At 41.3% G+C, this 20,957-nt stretch overlaps 1 protein-coding gene across 3 annotated transcripts in view; it reads right to left on the reverse strand.

Annotated features, from left to right (window-relative positions):
* Positions 1-20,957, reverse strand: part of MINPP1 (multiple inositol-polyphosphate phosphatase 1) — a 42,085-nt gene that overhangs the window by 16,451 nt on the left and 4,677 nt on the right. For all 3 annotated transcript variants that reach the window (XR_005582997.1, XM_039482219.1, XM_039482220.1), the window contains exons 3-4: positions 20,267-20,364; positions 16,468-16,601 (exon numbers count right to left, since the gene is read on the reverse strand). Coding sequence is in view for 2 of the 3 variants with exons in the window: in XM_039482219.1 (XP_039338153.1) it covers positions 16,468-16,601; positions 20,267-20,364 (232 nt within the window). In the remaining variant the exon portion in view is untranslated. The remainder of the gene's footprint in view (positions 1-16,467; positions 16,602-20,266; positions 20,365-20,957) is intronic.

Raw genomic sequence — 20,957 nt, forward strand, 5'->3', positions numbered from 1 at the left:
TTAAAAGGTGAATAGAATGGCCTTATGGTAACTACCAAAGTACAGTAGCTGCATATCAAGGAGTTCGATGTTACAGTCAGTTCCTGAAGACCCAAAAGTAGACCAAGACAAGAAATTCTGGAGTGTCATACCTAAAGGAAAAATTCTGCAGTTCCAAGTTAAATACAACTTACTGCTCAAGACTAAGTTGTCCTGGGCCCAGGGGAATCATAACAGATTAAGGAGAGATTGAAATAATTACTGTCCTTGAATTAAACAGCAGACATACGGTGAAGGAAAATTACAAAACAATTTTATTCCTAAATCTAACCCACTTTAAAACATCCTTAGGCCATAAAATGAATGATAGAAAAAGAGTTAATTCATACATATTTCAAGTAAAGGAAATGTGTATCGTATGCAGGAAAAAAAATACTATTTCAAAGCTAATTTATTTACCTAATACAAATCACTAGTTTTTATCTAAACATGCCTACAATTTTAACCAGCAGCCTCTCAGAGACCTGGATACATGTCTTTTATTTATTTATTTATTTTTTAAGTATCAGAGGGGTAGCCGTGTTTGTTGCTTTTTACAGATCCAGACTAAGAGTCCTATGGCACCTTATAGACTAACAGATGTACTGGAGCATAAGCTTTCATGGGTCTGACGAAGTGGGTATTCACCCACGAAAGCTTATGCTTCAATACATCTTTTAGTCTATAAGGTGCCACAGGACTTGTTGTTGCCCCCCCCGGACCAGTGTTTGAGGATTTTCCAGTACTACATTTTTAATCTTTTATGTAGTGCTAAAAGGCTTTCTGACAAGACTTCAAGCTATTTTGTGTTAGGTAAGTTATCCCAACCATTTGCTACTCACTCATTACTCAGTAAGTTAAAACAAACAAACATTCTCTAGGGTGCCTTAAAGCTCCCAAGAGAAATGGGAGCAGCTAGCTTTTTCAATAAAAAGGCCTTGTAAAGTGGTGTACTCACCACCTATAGCACCCCCCATGTGTCAAGATGTGATACTGTAAGGGGTCCACATCTCCAGTGCCTCCTTTTAGCTGTCTGCCTCTCACGAGGTCTTCCAGGGCTCAGCTCCCTGGCAAAGTCACAAAATCCAACAACCCCCATTCTGGGGGAACAAAAAGGTTCAAATGAAAGCCCTAACAAATCCAAAGTAATAATTCTTCTTTAGTCCCTTTCAAGCCAAACTAGTTACTACTTCTCCAGCAGGATTCCCTACACTCCCTGCCTCACTCAGGGACACTGGCAGTTTGCTGTGGAGATCTCCTTCTTTCCAGTTAGAAATCCTATCCCAGGACTTCTCCCATGGGAGTGTAACCTGTTGCTTGTGGGTTTCCACTATCCACTGTTGGCTTTAACTCAGGGTTTCCCAGATGAGAGTCTACTCTGCTATCTGTGGGTTTCTTCTACCAGATCTCTCTTTCTTACCCTCTTCCCAGGAGCCAGAGTCCACCGATACGACTCTGGTCTGGAGGCCTACACCAGCTTTCTTCTCAGAGCCTCATGAGAGGAACTCTGTCAATGTCTCCCTTCCCAAGGGACCTTGACCATTCTCTTGGGTTTTTCATTCACTCCGACAGAAACCTACTCTACCGCCTGTGGACTCCTTCCAACATGTTGCAGAGCTTCTCTGGAGAGCTCCCTTTCCCCCTCCCCCTTCCTTTTAAGCATCTTTTCCTTTACAGAGTTCTAGCAGCCTTGTTCTAGCTCAGCTGCTTCATAAACTGAAGGGCCACCACCTAGAGCACCTGATTAATCCCAAGTGTAGCCCACAGAGTCATCATGGGCTAGTTAGCCTCAATGCTCCTGAAATGCCATTTGTCCCATGACAGTCTTCCTGATTTACTTTCAACTTTGGCACAATGGATATGGGAGTTACACAAGCAAAGAGATTTGAAACTGGTGTATCTCTGAGCAGGGGTTAATTGTGTACAGTGGCCCAGGACCAAATACCAATACACTACTGAAGAAGAAAACACTTCAGACATTTAGTCTCAAAATATTTTATTAAATCTAGACCTGACATGTGGATGAACATCTGAAACCAGATTCCACCTCAGACTAAAATATGCAAGTTAATTAAAAATACTATAAGGAATGTTTTTTTCTAAAACAGACGCAAGAGCTGTGGCTTCCATCATTAAAGCAGTGGAATTCCACAAGAGATTTCAAATTTGGGTGAAATTAACATTTAACAAAGCAGGAGGACAAGTCATTTTTAATTTGGGTATCACAAAAAGCAAACGCAAAAGTAGAAAAATGACTGAGGTTTAACCAGAACTGCCTGATAGCCTTGACAAAGTCTGAAAGCCTCTAATGAGCAGCAGTGACTCAATAATGGAGAGCTGTGGCTCTAAACAGGGTACACCTTATACAGTATCTGCTTTAAAAGTGCAATTTACCTAAGAATAAGGGCCTCTTTCCTATCGACTTTAACAGGCTTTGTATCAGGCCATAAGTCTCCCCATATCATTGGCGAAGAGAAAAAGCCACATTATCCCAACTAGCAAATGACACAATCACGGGACTTTCAGACATACTACGAACCAGTTCATCAAGATTATTAGAGCACTTGTGTCACCAAAACTAAATAGAAACGCTGACCTGGAAACACACACCTCTTATTCTAGATCTTTTCTGAACTCACGGAACAAAGTTCTCTGCAGCTTTTGGAACAGGAATACATGCTAACTTCTGTTACTTCAGCTTGCGCAAGTCTTTTGAAGCCACTAGATTAAAATCAAGCTGTTCAGAGAAAACTAAATATACTAACTGGAATTCTGATTTATGTACATAGCAGTTAAAAATAAGGAAGCACAACAATGAAAATTATGTAGAATTTTGATGCCATGTTTAAAAATGTTACGTATGTATTGACTAGAGAACACCAGTTTTATCAGGAAGAATTTTCAAGGGATCTGTTACATCTCATATTAAAAAGAAGCCCATGAAAATACTTCACTTTTAAGTTGTGCTGAGATTTAAGAAAGGGAAAGAATTTTTAAACTAGACTTTTTTGCTCACACTATTTCAAAATGGGAACAGCAGCACCCATTATGGTTAAGGTTGCGTCCATTCTAATCCTATTTAGTCATTTACAGTTTAAGAAAACTGGTTCTACTAAGTCAGTGTTTCTCAAAGTGTGGGGCGCGAACCCATTTTGATGAGGTCATCAGGGCAGAAAGTCCCAGCCAGCAGCTCCAGGGGCGGTGGTGGATGCCATAGATATGGTACTCTGGGGAGAATTCTGCGCCACTGCACATAATTCATGTCCCCTGTAGATTTCTTTGTTTCCCTAGAGAAAAATTACTTTCTGATAGGGAAACAAAGGGTAAACTGCAATAGAAGTCACACACAACTCCCTAGCTGTGCTTGTACATCGTTTCAGGCACCCGGAGCAGCCTACGAGGAGGTAAATCACCAGCGGAGATTTAGCTCTTTACTACCAAGTTCTTAAAATGTGCAACCAAGAAAGGCTGGTATTACATGCCAAACTTAGTTCAGTACTGAAGAATTTAGTGAAGGTGTACACGGAATGAGACAGCTTACCAAAAGCACTGCTTTAATCAGTATAAATTTTGTTATGTGAGCAAGGAATGAGGCAAGGCTCCTGAGGTAAGAGTATTTAAGGCAGTTTTGCTAGTTTTTGTTTGAGATAGAGAGATTAAAAAACCCATAAAACAGTCTTCATACTTAAAACCAATATCTGATCAATTGTAGCTCCTAGGCCCTATCCAGGCTGGATGTCATGTCACCAGGAAAATGAGAGTTCAATATAGCGAGATCAGAAAGACCATTTGGTAAGTCTTGTTTTTTCAAAAGCATTGGGTTTTACCTGAGAAGGGTGGTTGCAATGGATGTGCAAGGTTTGGAGATAAGTAAAGCTCCATTTACACAGACAGTGGCTTATCTACGACTTTCCCCAGCTGAGTGCCTGGGACCTAGTAAGGCAGGAATCACTGCATGTTGATTTCATCCCTCTACATGTTTTCATAATCTGTTCTACTTTTTATATAGTAGGGCAAGTGCGCTTTCAGTTTAAGAAGTCTGCCATGCAATCTGACAGTCTAATAGAAATACTCTTGGAGTGACTATTCTAATTTTCTTGGGGAATACCATGTAGAAATATTGGAATATCCTCAGACTACTGAAGCCTAATTATTTTGGCTAAAGTACTGTATCCTCATATTGGGTAAACCACAAACCTGAAATGAAGAATTTGTTCCTTTGTCTACAGTTTATAGAAGCCAGAACAGAAAGTCACTGCTGTCCTTCCAGTAACAAGGGGCAACTGCCACCATTAAATAGTAGTGTAAATACACCAAGGCCTTTTGGATTGACAGCACTTGAAATCACTCCACCCAGTGACCAACGGTGTCCACTCAGATGCAAAGACCCAGTCACTCATGTCTCACCCTACGTAAACCAAACAAAAAGAGCTGATTCTACTAAACTAAAGTACACAGCATGGTGTTTTCAGCCCCAGTTTCAAATTTCACATTATTTCATGTTGCGCAAGTTATTTTTCTTTTATAATCCCAAAGATCAAACTGTGATGCAGCTAGCCTTCACAAACCTTCCAGATTTTTCCTCTTGTGTAATCACCCAGGGCAGCTCAGTATGACACCGAGGGGAATGTTCCTAGAACACAAATGCATATTCCAAAAATCCAATCTACTTAAAAAAAATCCACAGCTAATATATGCAGATACATCCTCAAATGCATCTGTTCCTGATAATGTAACATTCTGGTTAAAGTCAGAGTTTTCACCCTGTTCTTAACAAGGAATATGAGGACAGAATATAGTCCAAACTTGCTCTCTTTCTCATGCCATTACTTAACACATTACACCCACACATTAAAACTAAGATTTCTTCTTAAGCTTCTCTAGGACCTCCTCTGTCCCATTCCCTAGTTTCCTTTGCCTTAATGGGACATTCCAACTTGTGATATTCTGGTTCGAACAAACGATGCATTCAGGAAAAATTCTTCTGCATACCTATGCAAGAGAAGAGAGACCTGTATACCTGTATGATGCATCCTAGAATCTGCCACCTTATTACACACGGTAGTAGTGCTCTAGTTAAATGTATATGAAGTCTTGAAAGCAGAGCAAGTGTCATGTCTGAATTTATAATTAAAAAACCCAAACAAATAACTACTAGTTGAGAGAGTGACAGTGTGTTACCCCATGCTTACTTTAAAAAAAAAAAAGTAAAGTAAAAAATTAAAAATAATTTACTAACTCTTGCATGAGATGCACATGCTGTCCTATGTCAATAAGAACCTTAAATAAAATGAGATGGACGCGCTTAAGGGTCACATTTATCAGATATTTTAAAAATAAGCTTTTTCTATTTAAAAGTTTCTGAATGAAGAGATGAGAAAGTATGACGAGAGAGGTCTTCTTATAAACCACAGTTTTTTCTGCATATACACAAACTATTGCAGTGGTGTGACACCACTAAGTTTGAAACATCTAGTCTGCTTAAGTAATTATCTGGCTCCCATAACAGATTCAGATTCTGCAGAAATCATGTTTTCATTAACAAATTGTAACTCTTATGATTGTGGGAAAAAACCTTCCAAAAGTGAACTGTATGTACTCTCAATTCTGCAAACAAAGCTTTTTTTTTTTTATTACTGTTAGAAAGCTATCTAGAAGTTTGTTAAGCTGTTACAGCATACCAGAAAGCTTGCAGCAGATACGTGTATCTTGTTTTGAGATAAGTAAATCATTTCACAGAATATCAGGGTTGGAAGGGACCACAGGAGGTCATCTAGTCCAACCCTCTGCTCAAAGCAGGACCAATCCCCAGACAGATTTTTACCCCAGTTCCCTAAATGGCCCCCTCAAGGACTGAACTCACAATCCCGGGTTTAGCAAGCCAGTGCTCAAACCACTGAGTTATCCCTCCCCTCAAATTTTGTAATTTCCCAAATTACAAAAATTAGGTTTCCTTACACTTTACTGTAGAGTAAATTGTGGTTCTGAAGAATGTCACTAGCTTAAAATAGAGACCCCATCATGACTTAGTGCTAGCAGATTAAAAAACTGTGTTTAAAACCTTTGATCGCATGATGAATGTGAGGAAGGCCAAGGGTCTTAACTTTCCAGTAAGATATTGTAGACTGTTGAAGTATTTTTGTCCTCTCAAAGAAACTTGACTAAGTGCAAAAAATATTTCCTCAAGTCAAACATTATCAGAAAAGGTAATAACTAAACAGTCTTGATGAAGCAACTACATATTTTAGTCAAACATATGAAAGTCAGTTATGCAACAATATTTGCAAACTCAATAAAAATGTAGTGGCACAAACCATTATTATGGTTACACAAAAGAAAAGGTCCTTCACCCACATTCAGTTGTAACTGGTCCACAGAAAAAAGCAAAAACTACAAAATCTAAGACAATACAGGCAAATGTAACAATATAAGTGTAAAGCATTCTGTCAAATTAAATGTAATTCAGCAACAGATTTTTCTCTATAGTTGGAGCACAAGTGTGCCCCTGCCAACCTGTTCATTAGAGCCTTCTACTTTTGGACAGATCTATTTACCCACTCTCAAAATAAAGGAGCACTTAATGAAATAAAAGTTATGTCACCTTATAAATGAATTATTCATCCTCTGCTTTGAGAATTTTCAGAAATCAATTACAAGACAGCTTTCAATTTGGTGAAGTGAGGTATCATCCCACAAAAGGGGAATCTTTACAATTTGTTTATGAATGAATAACTATTGCCCAATATGAAAGATGACATTTGCTTGCTGTTTTGAAGCTGCTCTACCAAGAGTGGAGAGCAATGAATGCTTATAACACAACAGTGTTTTACTAGAATTATAGTGGAAAATTGGTCTGGTGGTTACAATTCTGGACTGGGGCTCAGAAGATATGGTTCTAACCTCCCTCCACTTCTTGTGGAACCTTGGGGAAGACACTTCTTTTACAGATGAAGAGCTGATGTATAAATGGGCATCATGAATACTTCCCTGACACACAGGGGTGAGGATGATCAGTTAATATTTATGAAATGCTCAGATGCAATAGTGGTTAGAGATAGATATCTATGTACTTTTAAGCATTACTTAGTGAACAGATTAGCTAATTCACAGTTTTATATTCAAGTCTTCACTGTTTTAATTCTGCCATCTTCTGCTCTGTGATGGAACTACATGCTGTTTTTATTCAAAACTTAAAACCCATTGTAATGTTTTATAATTACCTAAACAGAAAATGTCCATGACTTGGGCATATGCATTCTGACCTATTTGCTGTACAGCTGGCACACTGTTCATCTCCTATCCATAGACAAAAGTACAGATAAAAACCAGTGTCAAATAGTTCACAAAATTCTCAGTGTTTAAGAGTTCCCTGCTGTGTTTGAAACCCAAATACAACTGTGTTTTTGCTAGTGCATGAGACCCAAAGTGAAACCAGAAAGTCTGTCCAAAGTGAGTAAAGTGTAAAAAAGGATATACATTAGATGAACATTATTCAAATTACAAACCTGAATAACCTAAAGCATATTAACAAGTGAAGAATTTTTGTAAATTTCAGAATGAATGAGCATGTTTTAGGCCATTTTTAAATACACTGCTTGACTATTTCTCACCTATTTTTCCTCCTCCTCCTGTCACCTCCATTTACCATTTTATTGTTTTCTCTGAATTCTTTTTATACGACTAGTAGTAAATACTTACTGAGTACAGTCAGTGATAGCAATCTGATGAAATAAAAACTAGATTAAAATCCCAAATTTATCAGTACCTGCAAAGCTATTAAAACAAAAACAAAACACAAACACACACACAAAAACCCAGAAGTCTTTACTAGCTAAAAAGCTGATTTTATTTAACCTTCCTAGAAGGAAAATGGACACAGTAAAAGGCATATGATCTGAGGGTATTTAAAAGTCAAACCAGAATTCCATCAAAAATTTAAAGCTTTCACTCCACTTCTGTCAGAAGGAGGGGACTGGCAGGCTATGAGACAAAACCAAAGTATGTAGTGTTTGGGAACTTATTTAACCTGACAAATAAAATGGCAAGAATGAAAACACTTTCTGGTCAGAGCTGTTTCTAGAAATAAAAGGAAGTATAAATTGCATTACAAAAATCAATAAAAGTGGGTACCAGTGGACTGCAAAAATCTTTCAGACATTAGGAAAATGGCTCCCCAACAAAAGCAAGGTGACTTTAATCCCACAAAAAAAAAGTATGCTTCCTTTAAATGTGGCTTAGTTGTTTCAGCATGTCTAGTGCCAGCGATACCAGGTGAGAAGTATCCTGGCCTGTGTTCCCTCTAAGGTGTGCGCCTGTGCAGCCGCACATAAGGCCATCAAGGGCTATGCACCAGCTGCGCTCACAGGTGAATGTGGAGGGTGGGGGCAGTGGGATGAGGTGATGGAAGGTTGGGGGAGATCGAGGCATGCAGGGCACCTCTCTCCCCTGTCCCAGCCCCAGGCAGGCAGAGGTAATTTCTCAGAACACTCAACTCTTCATTTTCAATTATAAAGCTAAAACTCCACCTAAGAGCTCTGGTGACAAACAGACTGAAGCTCACATTGTTTGCATAGCCACTGGGACCCAGAATCAAAAACACAACATTACTTCAGGGTCCACCCACCTCTTTATCTAATACATGGATTCATATGTTGTTGTGGCTTTATTTATTATTATTATTATAAAAAACTTCACACTCACACCAACTCCTTCCCGAAACAAGGCTTCCCCTTGCAGCTGCTAGATTTTAACACATGCATGGTGGTACGGGCATGAGAGGAAGTCAGCTCCTTAGCACAGGCTCATGTATGATACTGCAGTCAATTTGGTATATTAAATACACACACAAAATTGAACGTTTAGATTATATCGACGCTTTGCTTCATGTTTCTCTTACCCAGTACATTTAACTAAATAATACTAATCTATATTAGAGTTCTATAAATACTGACAAATCAATTCAGAATACTTATCTGTTCCAAATTGTAAGAAGAGTAAATTACACAGCTTTTATTTTGAGAGGCAAACTTTTAACGTTAAGTGTATCTAACTTCTTGCTTACCAAATAGCTGACAACCAAATCAGACTGACAGTTTCTTTTTAATTCTCTTTAGATGAATCCTAAAGGACAGGAATTCAAAGACAATCTAGTATTAAACACAAGGTGTTAGTGCTGGCACCTCAGCTATAGATTAAAAAGGAGACCACGTCATAGCTAGCACACTCAATGAAAACTCATCTCCTAATACTAGTTGTCAAGCAAGGGGCTTCAAGAGTGATAAGCAGCAAGCATCCTTGCTTGCTTTCAAAAGCCAGATGGAAAGTATTAAGTGATTTTGTTCAGCTGAGTTGGCACACTGAAACTGCAACTGCTCCTGCTAGTAAAGTTAAGAATGTACAAATTTGTTTGCAAGATCAGGGTCTCAGAACCAAAATACTAAGGATTCTTAATATTTTGCTGTGGTGAGTAGTTAACACACAAGTCCATGAGGATGTGTTACTCTGTTTGCTGAACATGAATGACAGGTGATGAATTCAGATGAAAGTCAAACAAATGGCTTGCATCCGAAGAAGTGGGTATTCATCCACGAAAGCTCATGCTGCAAAACATCTGTTAGTCTATAAGGTGCCACAGGATTCTTTGCTGGTCAAACAAATATTTACTTCCCACCTCACTGGAAAAGGTGGAAGTGCATGAGAAGGCAGAGAAGCACATTTGAGTCTCAACTTACTGAAATTTATGCCCTTTTTGTCTACAAACTCAAGCAGTTTTAATGTCACCCACATGTATTAGACCTAAACTCCACTTTATTTTTAGTTTCTATAACACATGAAGCCCCAAAGCTGTTGGGAATGAATGAATATCCATTTTGTTCAATTGCTGCGCAAGTCAAGCTAGTGGATTCAATTTTAAAGTCAGTAAGACAAACCTACATGAACATTTTAGTGATCTCGAATTAAAAGCCAACGGGATCACTTTTAATTAAAAACATGCATTTGGTACTTTTTTAATATAGGTATTTTTCCACATCTCCTCAGATATGACTTGTAAGTTCACTTGATTGATTATTCATCTTTACCCTATTATTCCTCTGCTCATATAAGGGGAGTATTTGTTTAAGAATTAGACTATACTCCATAACAATACTCAGGATTTAGGTCTAAAAAAGCCCTCAACAGACTAGATTATTGGCACACTACAGTGAAAGTGCAGCACCCTGGGGCCTCTGACAAAATATCTGTAAACACTCCCATTGGTTTTGTTATTTTTCCTCACATCTTTGTTGCTTCTGCCCCCTTCTCCTTTCCACTTCTAGGGCCCCATGGAATTGGTTTTATTATTGTGACTTTTCAGATTTATTATTTTCAGATTGTGTTTTTTCCATTAACAAAAAATTTCCATCTTTACGGGGGCTTTTTTAATCAAAATTGTTTGATATGTTGACAATAAGTAGCCTTACCTTAAATGCATACAAATAATCAGAATTGCATTGCAATGGGAAAAACGGATTTTACAAAAAAATCCAACAATTTAAACAAATCATTCTGCAGATATACAGTAAAAGTAACATAGAAGTGTGTGTGAGACAGAGACAGACAGAAAGTGTGTTGAGCAGGAGAGAGAGAGAGAGTGTCTCTTTAAGCACAAATCTCACCAGCCTGAACACTTGTTCAGACAGCAGCTGGCAGCAACTGCTACTGAGGCAGAATCTGGTGCACAGAGAGGTGCCTCCCTACCCCCACCCCCTCCAATCCCAGCTCAGTGGAAACCAGGTACACCAGTGGGGTGGGGGGGGGAAACACTCCAACATCAGTCCCCAGCCCTCCATCTCAGCTCTGCATAGCACAGCAGATCAGGAGGCTCTCAATATGGAGCAGCTTGACTCCAGCTCAGCTGTGCAGCCCACCCTGCTTGACACTGCAGTCCTAGTGCCAGGGAGAAAAGGGTTCCACATTAAATCTTTTGATTCAGTGATTCTGTCCATATTCTTGTTAACACAGATTTCATAGGACCCTACACTACATACATGCAGGGCCGCCCAGAGGGGGGGGGGGCAAGAGGGGCAATTTGCCCCAGGCCCCGAGCCCCACAGGGGCCCCCACGAGAGTTTTTCGGGGCCCCGGAGCGGGGTCCCTCACTCGCTCCGGGGGGCCCCGGAAAACTCTTGCGGGGCCGGGCGCAGGAGCTTCTTCGCTCGCGGTCTTCACCGGCGGGGGGTCCTTCCGCTCCGGGGCGGAACGACCCCCCGCTGGCGAATTACCTCCGAAGACGGACCCGCCGCCGAAGTGCAGCCCGGTCTTCGGCGGTAATTTGGCGGCGGAGGGCCCTTCCGTTCTGGGACCCGCTGCCGAAGTGCCCCGAAGACCTGCGGTGGGGCCCCTCCCGCCGCAGAATTACCGCTGAAGACCAGGCTGCGCTTCGGCGGCGGGTCCCGCTTCGGCGGTAATTTGGCGGAGGGGGGCCCCCGCCGCGGGTCTTCGGGGCACTTCGTCGGCGGGTCCCGGAACAGAAGGGCCTCCCGCCGCCGAAGACCCCGGGCCCCCGGAATCCTCTGGGCGGCCCTGCATACATGACATATTTAGAAATTTCCTACAATATCCTGGATAAACCTTACTGAATTCAGTTATACCTTACTGAAGTTTAAGTATTTTAGAAGTTCACTGTATTAAAAATGGAAATGTTTATGTATTATTGTCCATAGAGATGCTACATACAAGACCTGACTAATGTAAATCCAGAAAAGAGTTATGAGCTTCAAAGGACTATTTGAACTTTTGTGAACCTTTTAAAGCTAAGTGAGTTTCCCAGGACATCTCTAGAGCAGGGGTCCCCAACGTGGTGCCTGCGGGAGCCATGGCACCCGTGGGGGCATCTAAATGCGCCCGCATCCTGGCCGGTGGTCAAGCATCCACCGAAATGAAATTTGGTGGCGACACCTCTGGATGATGCTGGGTTTACCGCCTTACAGGCTCCTGAAGCAGCCTTCTGCTCAACTATAGCATCCCATCCACTGCATTCTACAATAATGTGCATTCAACCCAAAGCAGCTGCCTTGCAGATCTTTAACAAGGGCACTCTCTACTTATGACAAAACTAAGCACTGTCCTAATAGCCTTTGAAGGAATTCGAAAATTTCTTTTTCCACCACTAAATAAAGTAGTTATCCACAGAGGTCTATTCAGAAAGAGATAACAAGATGTACCTTGTCCTTGGAGGCCGCCTTCCTCCCCACCGAGCACGAGTGCTTTTTTGAATTTCTGATGCAACACGTTGCAGCTAGCCACTGAAATCGACATCTTAGTTCATAACCCCTGGCTGGAGGAGGTATAACTGTGGTCTTGTTCTACTGAACTACATGCTTCATTCTAAAACCTCAGCTACAAGAGCTAACGTTACCACTCCCTCTTCCAGATGGTTGATGGACAACTTCCCCCATGAATGACCACTGCCCACAGCCTTTCCCACAAAAGCTCCCTACTTGTATAGGCTAACATCCATGATTATGGGCAGTCAAGGGGATGAAAGGACATCCCTTTGAGCAACTTCTTGAAGGAGATTCCCATTTGTGGTGGTATCCTTAGGAACTCAGTTCTTTGACTGCATTTTCCAATAGACCAGGTGTTAAAGAGGCCCAATGTGACTAGAAAAATCAACATCCAGACTTGTGATTGGAGACCCAAGGGTCTGCAGTAACACCACATGGGATCACAGAAGATGCACAAGCTGCAGAACCTGGTTCAGAGTGTGTATACGGTATGCTCACAATAATATGTACCTGGCCAGTCAAGATAAGGCTTGAAAAGTTTATGAAATGGCCTTTCCTGAGTATCATAACCTGAATAAAGGTTTGGGATTTCAGGGTAAACCAAGTTGTAAGGCCTGGTATTAACATTTTTGTTCCAGGTTGGTGAAGCAATAGAAATAAGTGGTAGAAGAGTAAGGATCTGCAGATAGGCATCCTGAAGGTCCATAGGACAGAGACATTTTCCTATATTGCTATATGAACCACTGACTTGGGATTCATGCAAAAGTTTCAAGTATCAGAGGGGTAGCCGTGTTAGTCTGGTTCTGTAGAAGCAGCAAAGAATCCTGTGGCACCTTATAGACTAACAGAAGTTTTGCAGCATGAGCTTTCGTGGGTGAATACCCACTTCTTCGGATGCAAGCAGTGGAAATTTCCAGGGACAGGTGTGTATATATAAGCAAGCAAGAAGCAAGCTAGAGATAACGAGGTTAGATCAATCAGGGAGGATGGGGCCCTGTTCCAGCAGCTGAGGTGTGAAAGCCAAGGGAGGAGAAACTGGTTCTGTAATTGGCAAGCCATTCACAGTCTTTGTTTAGTCCTAAGCTGATGGTGTTAAATTTGCAGATGAACTGGAGCTCAGCAGTTTCTCTTTGAAGTCTGGTCCTAAAGTTTTTTTGTTGTAGGATGGCCACCTTAACATCTGCTATTGTGTGGCCAGGGAGGTTGAAGTGTTCTCCTACAGGTTTTTGTATATTGCCATTCCTAATGTCTGATTTGTGTCCATTTATCCTTTTCCTTAGAGACTGTCCAGTTTGGCCGATGTACATAGCAGAGGGGCATTGCTGGCATATATTACATTGGTGGACGTGCAGGTGAATGAACCGGTGATGGTGTGGCTGATCTGGTTAGGTCCTGTGATGGTGTTGCTGGTGTAGATATGTGGGCAGAGTTGGCATCGAGGTTTGTTGCATGGGTTGGTTCCTGAGCTAGAGTTACTATGGTGCGGTGTGCAGTTGTTGGTGAGAATATGCTTCAGGTTGGCAGGTTGTCTGTGGGCGAGGACTGGCCTGCCACCCAAGGCCTGTGAAAGTGTGGGATCATTGTCCAGGATGGGTTGTAGATCCCTGATGATGCGTTGGAGGGGTTTGAGCTGGGGACTGTATGTGATGGCCAGTGGAGTCCTGTTGGTTTCTTTCTTGGGTTTGTCTTGCAGAAGGAGGTTTCTGGGTACACATCTGGCTCTGTTGATCTGTTTCCTTATTTCCTCGTGTGGGTACTGTAGTCTTGAGAATGCTTGGTGGAGATTTTCTAGGTGTTGGTCTCTGTCTGCAGGGTTAGAACAGATACGGTTGTACCTCAGTGCTTGGCTGTAGACAATGGATCTTGTGGTGTGCCCGGGATGGAAGCTGGAGGCATGAAGGTAGGCATAGCGGTCGGTAGGTTTTCGGTATAGGGTGGTGTTAATGTGACCACCACTTATTTGCACCGTGGTGTCTAGGAAGTGGACCTCCCGTGTAGATAGGTCCAGGCTGAGGTTGATGGAGGGGTGGAAGCTGTTGAAATCATGGTGGAATTTTTCCAGAGTCTCCTTCCCATGGGTCCAGATGATGAAGATGTCATCAATGTAGCGTAGGTAGAGAAGGGGCGTGAGTGGACGGGAGCTGAGGAAGCGTTGTTCCAGGTCGGCCATAAAAATATTGGCATATTGTGGGGCCATGCGGGTGCCCATAGCAGTGCCACTGATCTGGCGATATATATTGTCATTAAATTTGAAATAGTTGTGTGTGAGGATAAAGGCACAGAGCTCAGCAACCAGTTGTGCTGTGGCATCATCAGGGATACTGTTCCTGACAGCTTGTATTCCATCAGTGTGTGGGATGTTTGTGTAGAGAGCCTCTACATCCATGGTGGCTAGGATGGTGTTTTCTGGAAGGTCACCAATGCATTGTAGTTTCCTCAGGAAATCAGTGGTGTCACGGAGATAGCTGGGAGTGCTGGTAACATAGGGTCTGAGTAGAGAGTCCACATATCCAGACAGTCCTTCAGTGAGAGTTCCAATGCCAGAGATGATGGGGCGTCCAGGATTTCCGGGTTTGTGGATCTTGGGTAGTAGATAGAATAACCCTGGTCGGGGTTCTAAGGGTACGTTGATTTGTGTAGGAATACACTAAGAAACTGCACCATCTACTCAGGACACTCCCAAAACTTCTGTTAGTCTATAAGGTGCCACAGGATTCTTTGCTGCTTATGCAAAAGTTTGATGCTCAGAGAGAAATTTACACATCAAATCCTGGATGAAAGCCAGCCTTTTGAATATGCTAAGTAAATGGCTTGCCCTCTCCAGATCCTGTGGGACTGGGATGACAGCTGTGGTTTGTAAGAGATGATTCAAAGCATCTAGTTTGGCTTGGCTCTAAAATTGCTTTTGTAGCCAGGTATCTTTGTCTGTATTCTAACTACTGGTGACAAGTCTAAGATGATACACTCTTTATATAAAACAGCTAAATTAAATCTCAAAAGTGCCAGTGCTCTTACTCCAGAGAGGGAGGAACTATACTCAAGCATCTGAATTGGTCTAGAACAGTGGTTTTTTTTGGCAATCCCTAAAATATTTCAAATAGAGGCGTGGACACCTTTGGAAATCTTAGACATACTCTGTGGATCCTCAGGGGTCTATGGACCACAGGTTGAAAACCTCTGGTTTAGAATAATTAAAAAAAAAAAAAAAAAAAGAGAGTCATCTTCCTCCAGTAGCAGGAGAATCAGAGTAAACACAACTAGGAAAATACACGTATATCTGAACAAACCTACCTTTAGTATCCAATCTGATATATTACTGGTAAGAAGTAAGTTAAATTCTACATTTTCAGTTTAACTTAAAAAAAACAAAAAAACTCAAATATCCTTGTTGTTAATGATTTTAACCTGACCTCTCTTAAAATTATGCTGTTCTTAATGAGCTGGAACACATCATCAACACTATCTAAATCAAAATGATTAATTTCTTTCAGATTTGGCTGCTGGCTAATCACTTAAGTCTTAAATGATTCAACAACATTTAAAAAAATTAGAGCACAGGCTTTTGTTAATCCAACAAACAGGGATCGTCTTTAGACTAAGCTCCTTGGGGCAAGGACAGATTTTTTTGGCCTGCATTTGTACAGCATCTATCAAAATGGGTCTTGGTCCATGATTCGGGCTCGTAGGGATTATGTGAAGAAGTACTTTTCTCCTTTTCAATGAAATTATTACAACACAAAAAATAGTGTGCTAAACACCTTAACTTCTTCAAAAGTTTTCCCTGTGGGCCATAACTTGCAAAGCTCTCTCTCAGATAAGAAAATAAATAATTTTAAAAGTTTGAGTTAAAGCCATTGAACTATGTGTGTGTAGGAGGAGAGATCAGGTCATAAACAAGGTGAAAACTCCTCCATATCTTATGAATATTTTTGGATGACACTCCATTCATAGATATTGATATGGCTAAACAGAATGCACATGATGAATTAATACTGCCTTATTACTTATGAGAGAATCAGTCCCTTAAAGGATGCTAACCAAGCCCAAACATTATTTCATTCTTGATCCATTATCCAAGTTCTTAGCATTATCTCCTTCAGGTCTAACCCTTTAGAGCCACGTACAAGTTATGACCAAAGTGCAGAAAGTTGAAAGTTTGAAAAATAAAAAAAGCTTTTTTTACCTTTTACTCTCTGCAATGGCTTTGTCCAAGTGTTTGAAGATATCTTGAAATAAAATACAGCTGGAACGACTGTTGATATCGTACCCATATCCTCTCTTCCAGTACTGCTTTAGGTCATTCAGGTATTCCAGTACCTAGAATAAGATTTTAAAATGTGTAACAAAAATGGAACATTTATTTCGTCTAGATGAAGACATTACTACAAATAGCATGGCACTGACAACTTTCTTAGGAAAATGGGCAAGTCTGATCAGTCAGCTTTAAAAAAAAAAAGTACATGCCTACTGTTGCGTCTTGAGTTAAAAAACACAAACAAACAAAAATGGCTACTGATTTCTGATCTTCCAGCATGAGACTACAACTCCTCCTAATGGGTTTAATTGATCACCATATTTGGGGTGGGGAAGGAATTTTCCTCCAGGGCAGATTGGCAGAGGCCCTGGAGGTTTTTCGCCTTCCTCTGCAGCACGGGGCACGGGTCATTTGCTGGAGGATTCTCTGCACCTTGAGGACTGCAATTTGAGGACTTCGATAACTCAGACATAGGTTAGGGGTTTGTTATAGAAATGGATAGGTGAGATTCTGTGGCCTGTGTTGTGCAGGAGGTCAGACTAGATGATCATAATGGTCCCTTCTGACCTATGAGTCTATGTCTATTTGTATTAGCTTTTTATTATGGGAAAGCTTCAAGCAGAAGAGCAACGCAATTTCCTGAACTTCTATGGCTGTCATCACCTTGTTTTTATGTACAATGCATCATTAAATGATCAACTTAAAGAGCCTAGTGCCAAGACCTGTCTTGCTGAAGTGAATCCCATCAGACAACATGAGGAGTGCAGAGCCCGCCCAGCTTCCCCTGCTATGGGCAGCTGCACAGGACACCAAAACCCAGTGCACCATCAGAAGACCCCAACTTGTCTCCCCTACACCAGCTTCCTGAGGCAGACTTCTGAAGATCCTAGCATTCCTCAAAGCCGGAGCAACATGTAATTACAAATGAATACGTCAGCTCTTCTGAGGTAGAGACTGCAATACTCCACCAAACTGACTTGAACCACCAATTGATTTGATTACCATGTGGTTTACTGTACCTGATCTCATGTTGCTAACCTGGCTGGCTGGCCTGCCCTAGCCCTATCATGCCAGGGATCTTCCTCTGGCCCCCTTCCCCATTTGCATGCCAGGTCCCACCATTCCTAGTTCTCTACTACACACTCAGACCTCAGCTCCATTCTCAGAGACAGCCCTTTAAAGATACTAGTTTGGAGGCAAACATAATTTTTAAAAAGATCATTTGACCAAAATCACCACCAACCTGGTGAGGAGAACTTTAAACTAGGTTTAAAGGGAGCTAGTGACAAAAGCCCAGAAATAAGTATAAAGAAAAGTGACATTAAAAGAGGATTAGATTTTTGGGGGGTATGGAAAATTACTATACGGTCATAGGAGCAACAAGAGGGACTCTGATCAACATCTTAGAAGTCTACACATAATGCAAGGAGTATGGGCAACAATCAGTACAAAAGCTAAATTATGATAACTGGCATCACAGAGACTTGGTGAGATAAGCCTCATGACTGGTATACAGGGGTACAGCTTGTTCATGAAGGACAGGCAGGGTAAAAAGAAACATGGTGTTGCATTATACATCAACAATATATATACTTATTCAGAAAAAGAGGTGAGAGACAGACCAGTTGTGAGTTTCCTGGGTAAAGATAAAAGGGGCAAAAATAGGGCACATCATGATACAGGTCTACTACAGACCACTAAATCAGGAACAGGGGATGGATGAGACATTTCTAAAACAAATAAATTACTCTTGGGGGAATTCTGCAGCACTGGGCATAGAATTTTGTATTTTCCCCGCACAAAAAACATTTTGCGTAAGAAGTGCTGCAGTTCTGCCTTTTGTCCATCAGAGGCCACTGTGGTGCCAGAACAGCTGGCTGCATTCCTGCCAGCTGTTCTAGTGCCACAGCCCCCGTGGTGGGCAAAAGGCAGAACTGCAACACTTCTTAGCCAAAATGCGGGAAAATACAAAACTCTATGCCCAGTGCTGCAGAACTGCCCCAGGTGTAGAAGTTCATCACAACACCCTGCCCACGGAGCCAGATGAAGACAGAGTGGAGCACACAGAGCTGCTGGTGGGGAGGGGAAGGTGTCACAGACTGTGGTTCAGAATGGCTAGGAGGGCTACAGACTGGAGCATGGGCTCAGGAGCTAGTGGGGTAACAGCATTGAGCTGGGGATGGGGAGGCTGCAGAGACCCATGGGGATGAGGGCTGTGGGGACGGGCTAACTGAATGGGAGAGGCTTGGGGGTCAGCCAGGATCTACATGAGGAGGCTTCCCAACACCCTAATAATCCCACCCACCCCAAAAAACACCTCCCATCCACACCCAACATGCTTCAGGTTCACTCCTAGGCTCCTTCCCTCTTCCGTTACCCCGAATAATGTTCTTTACCACTTTCCATCAAAAGATCTACATATGCATTACAAATACTAGTTATTCTCAACAATCTTGTGAGCTAGGCAAGAATGTTAATCCTAATTTACCAATAAGGAAACTCAGGAGGAGAAAGACAAGCTAAAAGTCACAAAAGGTATGTAGCTGGATCAAGAGTGGCACTCCAATCTCCTGACTTCAAATCCTGTGCCTTAGCCACAAGCTTACAAGTACTTACTCGGTTGGTTTTTATTGCTTATTTGTTTGCTTTTTACTTTTTGTTCCTTCAGGGCTTGCAGATCTGAACACTAATTCTATCGTGCTCTAAAAAATAGAGGTAGAGAGACTGGGACAAGCTGGAGGGGACTGCACACAAGGGTCTAACCACTAGAGAATCCTCCCCTCAGAACCTGGGATAGAATTCATGATTCTGGAGTCTCACCGTTCTTCTTTCAGCAAGCAGCTGGGAAACCCACTGGTAAAACATGTCTCATCTCCCTCTAACAGGTGGCCCATGTAGACAACAACCTACTACTGCTATCAATTAGCTCGAGTAACGGACATCTGTACCGTGGATCTAGAGGTTCTAACACCGATCAGTCACATGGGAGTCAATATGGTTCAACGTGATGGAATTTGTTGGATTTTTTCCTAATTTGCTTTTTTAACATGAATGAAGTTAAACAAATTTTAAGGTTAAAGTCAACCATGCAAAAGTAGGCAAATGCCAAAATTACAGTTGCCCATGCAGACTTACCGGTAATTCTGCCCTCTTGTGTTTAGTCTCGGTAAGAGTCTTTACCTGCATCATGACATATGTTTTTCCGAAGGACCCCTGCCTCATCAAGTGCACAGGACTTTTTTTTTTTTTTTTATTAAGAGGGCTGCTCTAAGTTGCTTTCACTGATTTTCTGGGGTACTGTTTCACAATTTCAAGAATAAATGATACATATTCAAGTTCAGTTTTCACCTTGTCTTTTTTTATGGGGGGAGAGGGATGAAAAGACAAACATCTGAGTGTTTTTGTCAGGCACAGTGAAGCCTGATAGGCAAAGGAGAGAGGAGAAACATTTCTCTTTTAGAAGTCTAAATGATTTGTCACTTAACACACAAAAATGGGTATTTCTGTTACATTATGTTCTAACTGATGCTCAGATTTGCTTTTCATAAATGTAGTAAATCATGTAATCTGCAATATTAAAGACATTACATCTGAATGAAACATTAAACTAAAACCTCTTTTTTCTAAGAATATCTGTATAACAAACTGTTTACATAAATATGCAAAACTGAACAGAACAACTTTACTCAAAGTTAATGCCACAATACTACATACAAGCAACACCTACCTGAGCATCCTCTTCATTGAAGAGTGAGCACCAGGGAGAATTCACATTTTTAATAGCTAACTCGAATGAACAGGTAAAAAAAGCAACTTGGACCAAATCTGTAATAAATCCAAATAAATAAGTGATAGATGACAATTAAGTTTATTTGCTCTCTAGCACAATTCCCAGCATTACCCTCCTATTATGAGGAAGGATATAAACAAGAATATAAAATAACATCCAATCCAGAGCCCAAAACACATGATGTATGCTAAGGCTCCAATTTTGCATTATAGGCCTACTCAAATGTTTATATCGGGGTCGGCAACCTTTCAGAAGTGGTGTGCCGAGTCTTCATTTATACACACTAATTTAAGGCTTTGCATGCTAGTAATACATTTTAGCATTTTTTAGACGGTCTCTCTATAAGTCTTTATCAGGGGTAGACAACCTATGGCACGGGTGCTGAAGGCGGCACACAAGCTGATTTCCAGTGGCACTCACACTGCCCAGGTCCTGGCCACCAGTCTGGGGGGGCTCTGCATTTTAATTTAATTTTAAATGAAGCTTCTTCAACATTTTAAAAGCCTTATTTACTTTACATACAACAATAGTTTAGTTATATATTATAGACTTATAGAAAGAGGCCTTCTAAAAACGTTAAAATGTATTACTGGCACGCAAAACCTTAAATTACAGTGAATAAATGAAG

This window comes from Mauremys reevesii, linkage group 7 (genome assembly GCF_016161935.1).
Source record: "Mauremys reevesii isolate NIE-2019 linkage group 7, ASM1616193v1, whole genome shotgun sequence".
Classification (NCBI taxonomy): Eukaryota; Metazoa; Chordata; order Testudines; family Geoemydidae; genus Mauremys; species Mauremys reevesii.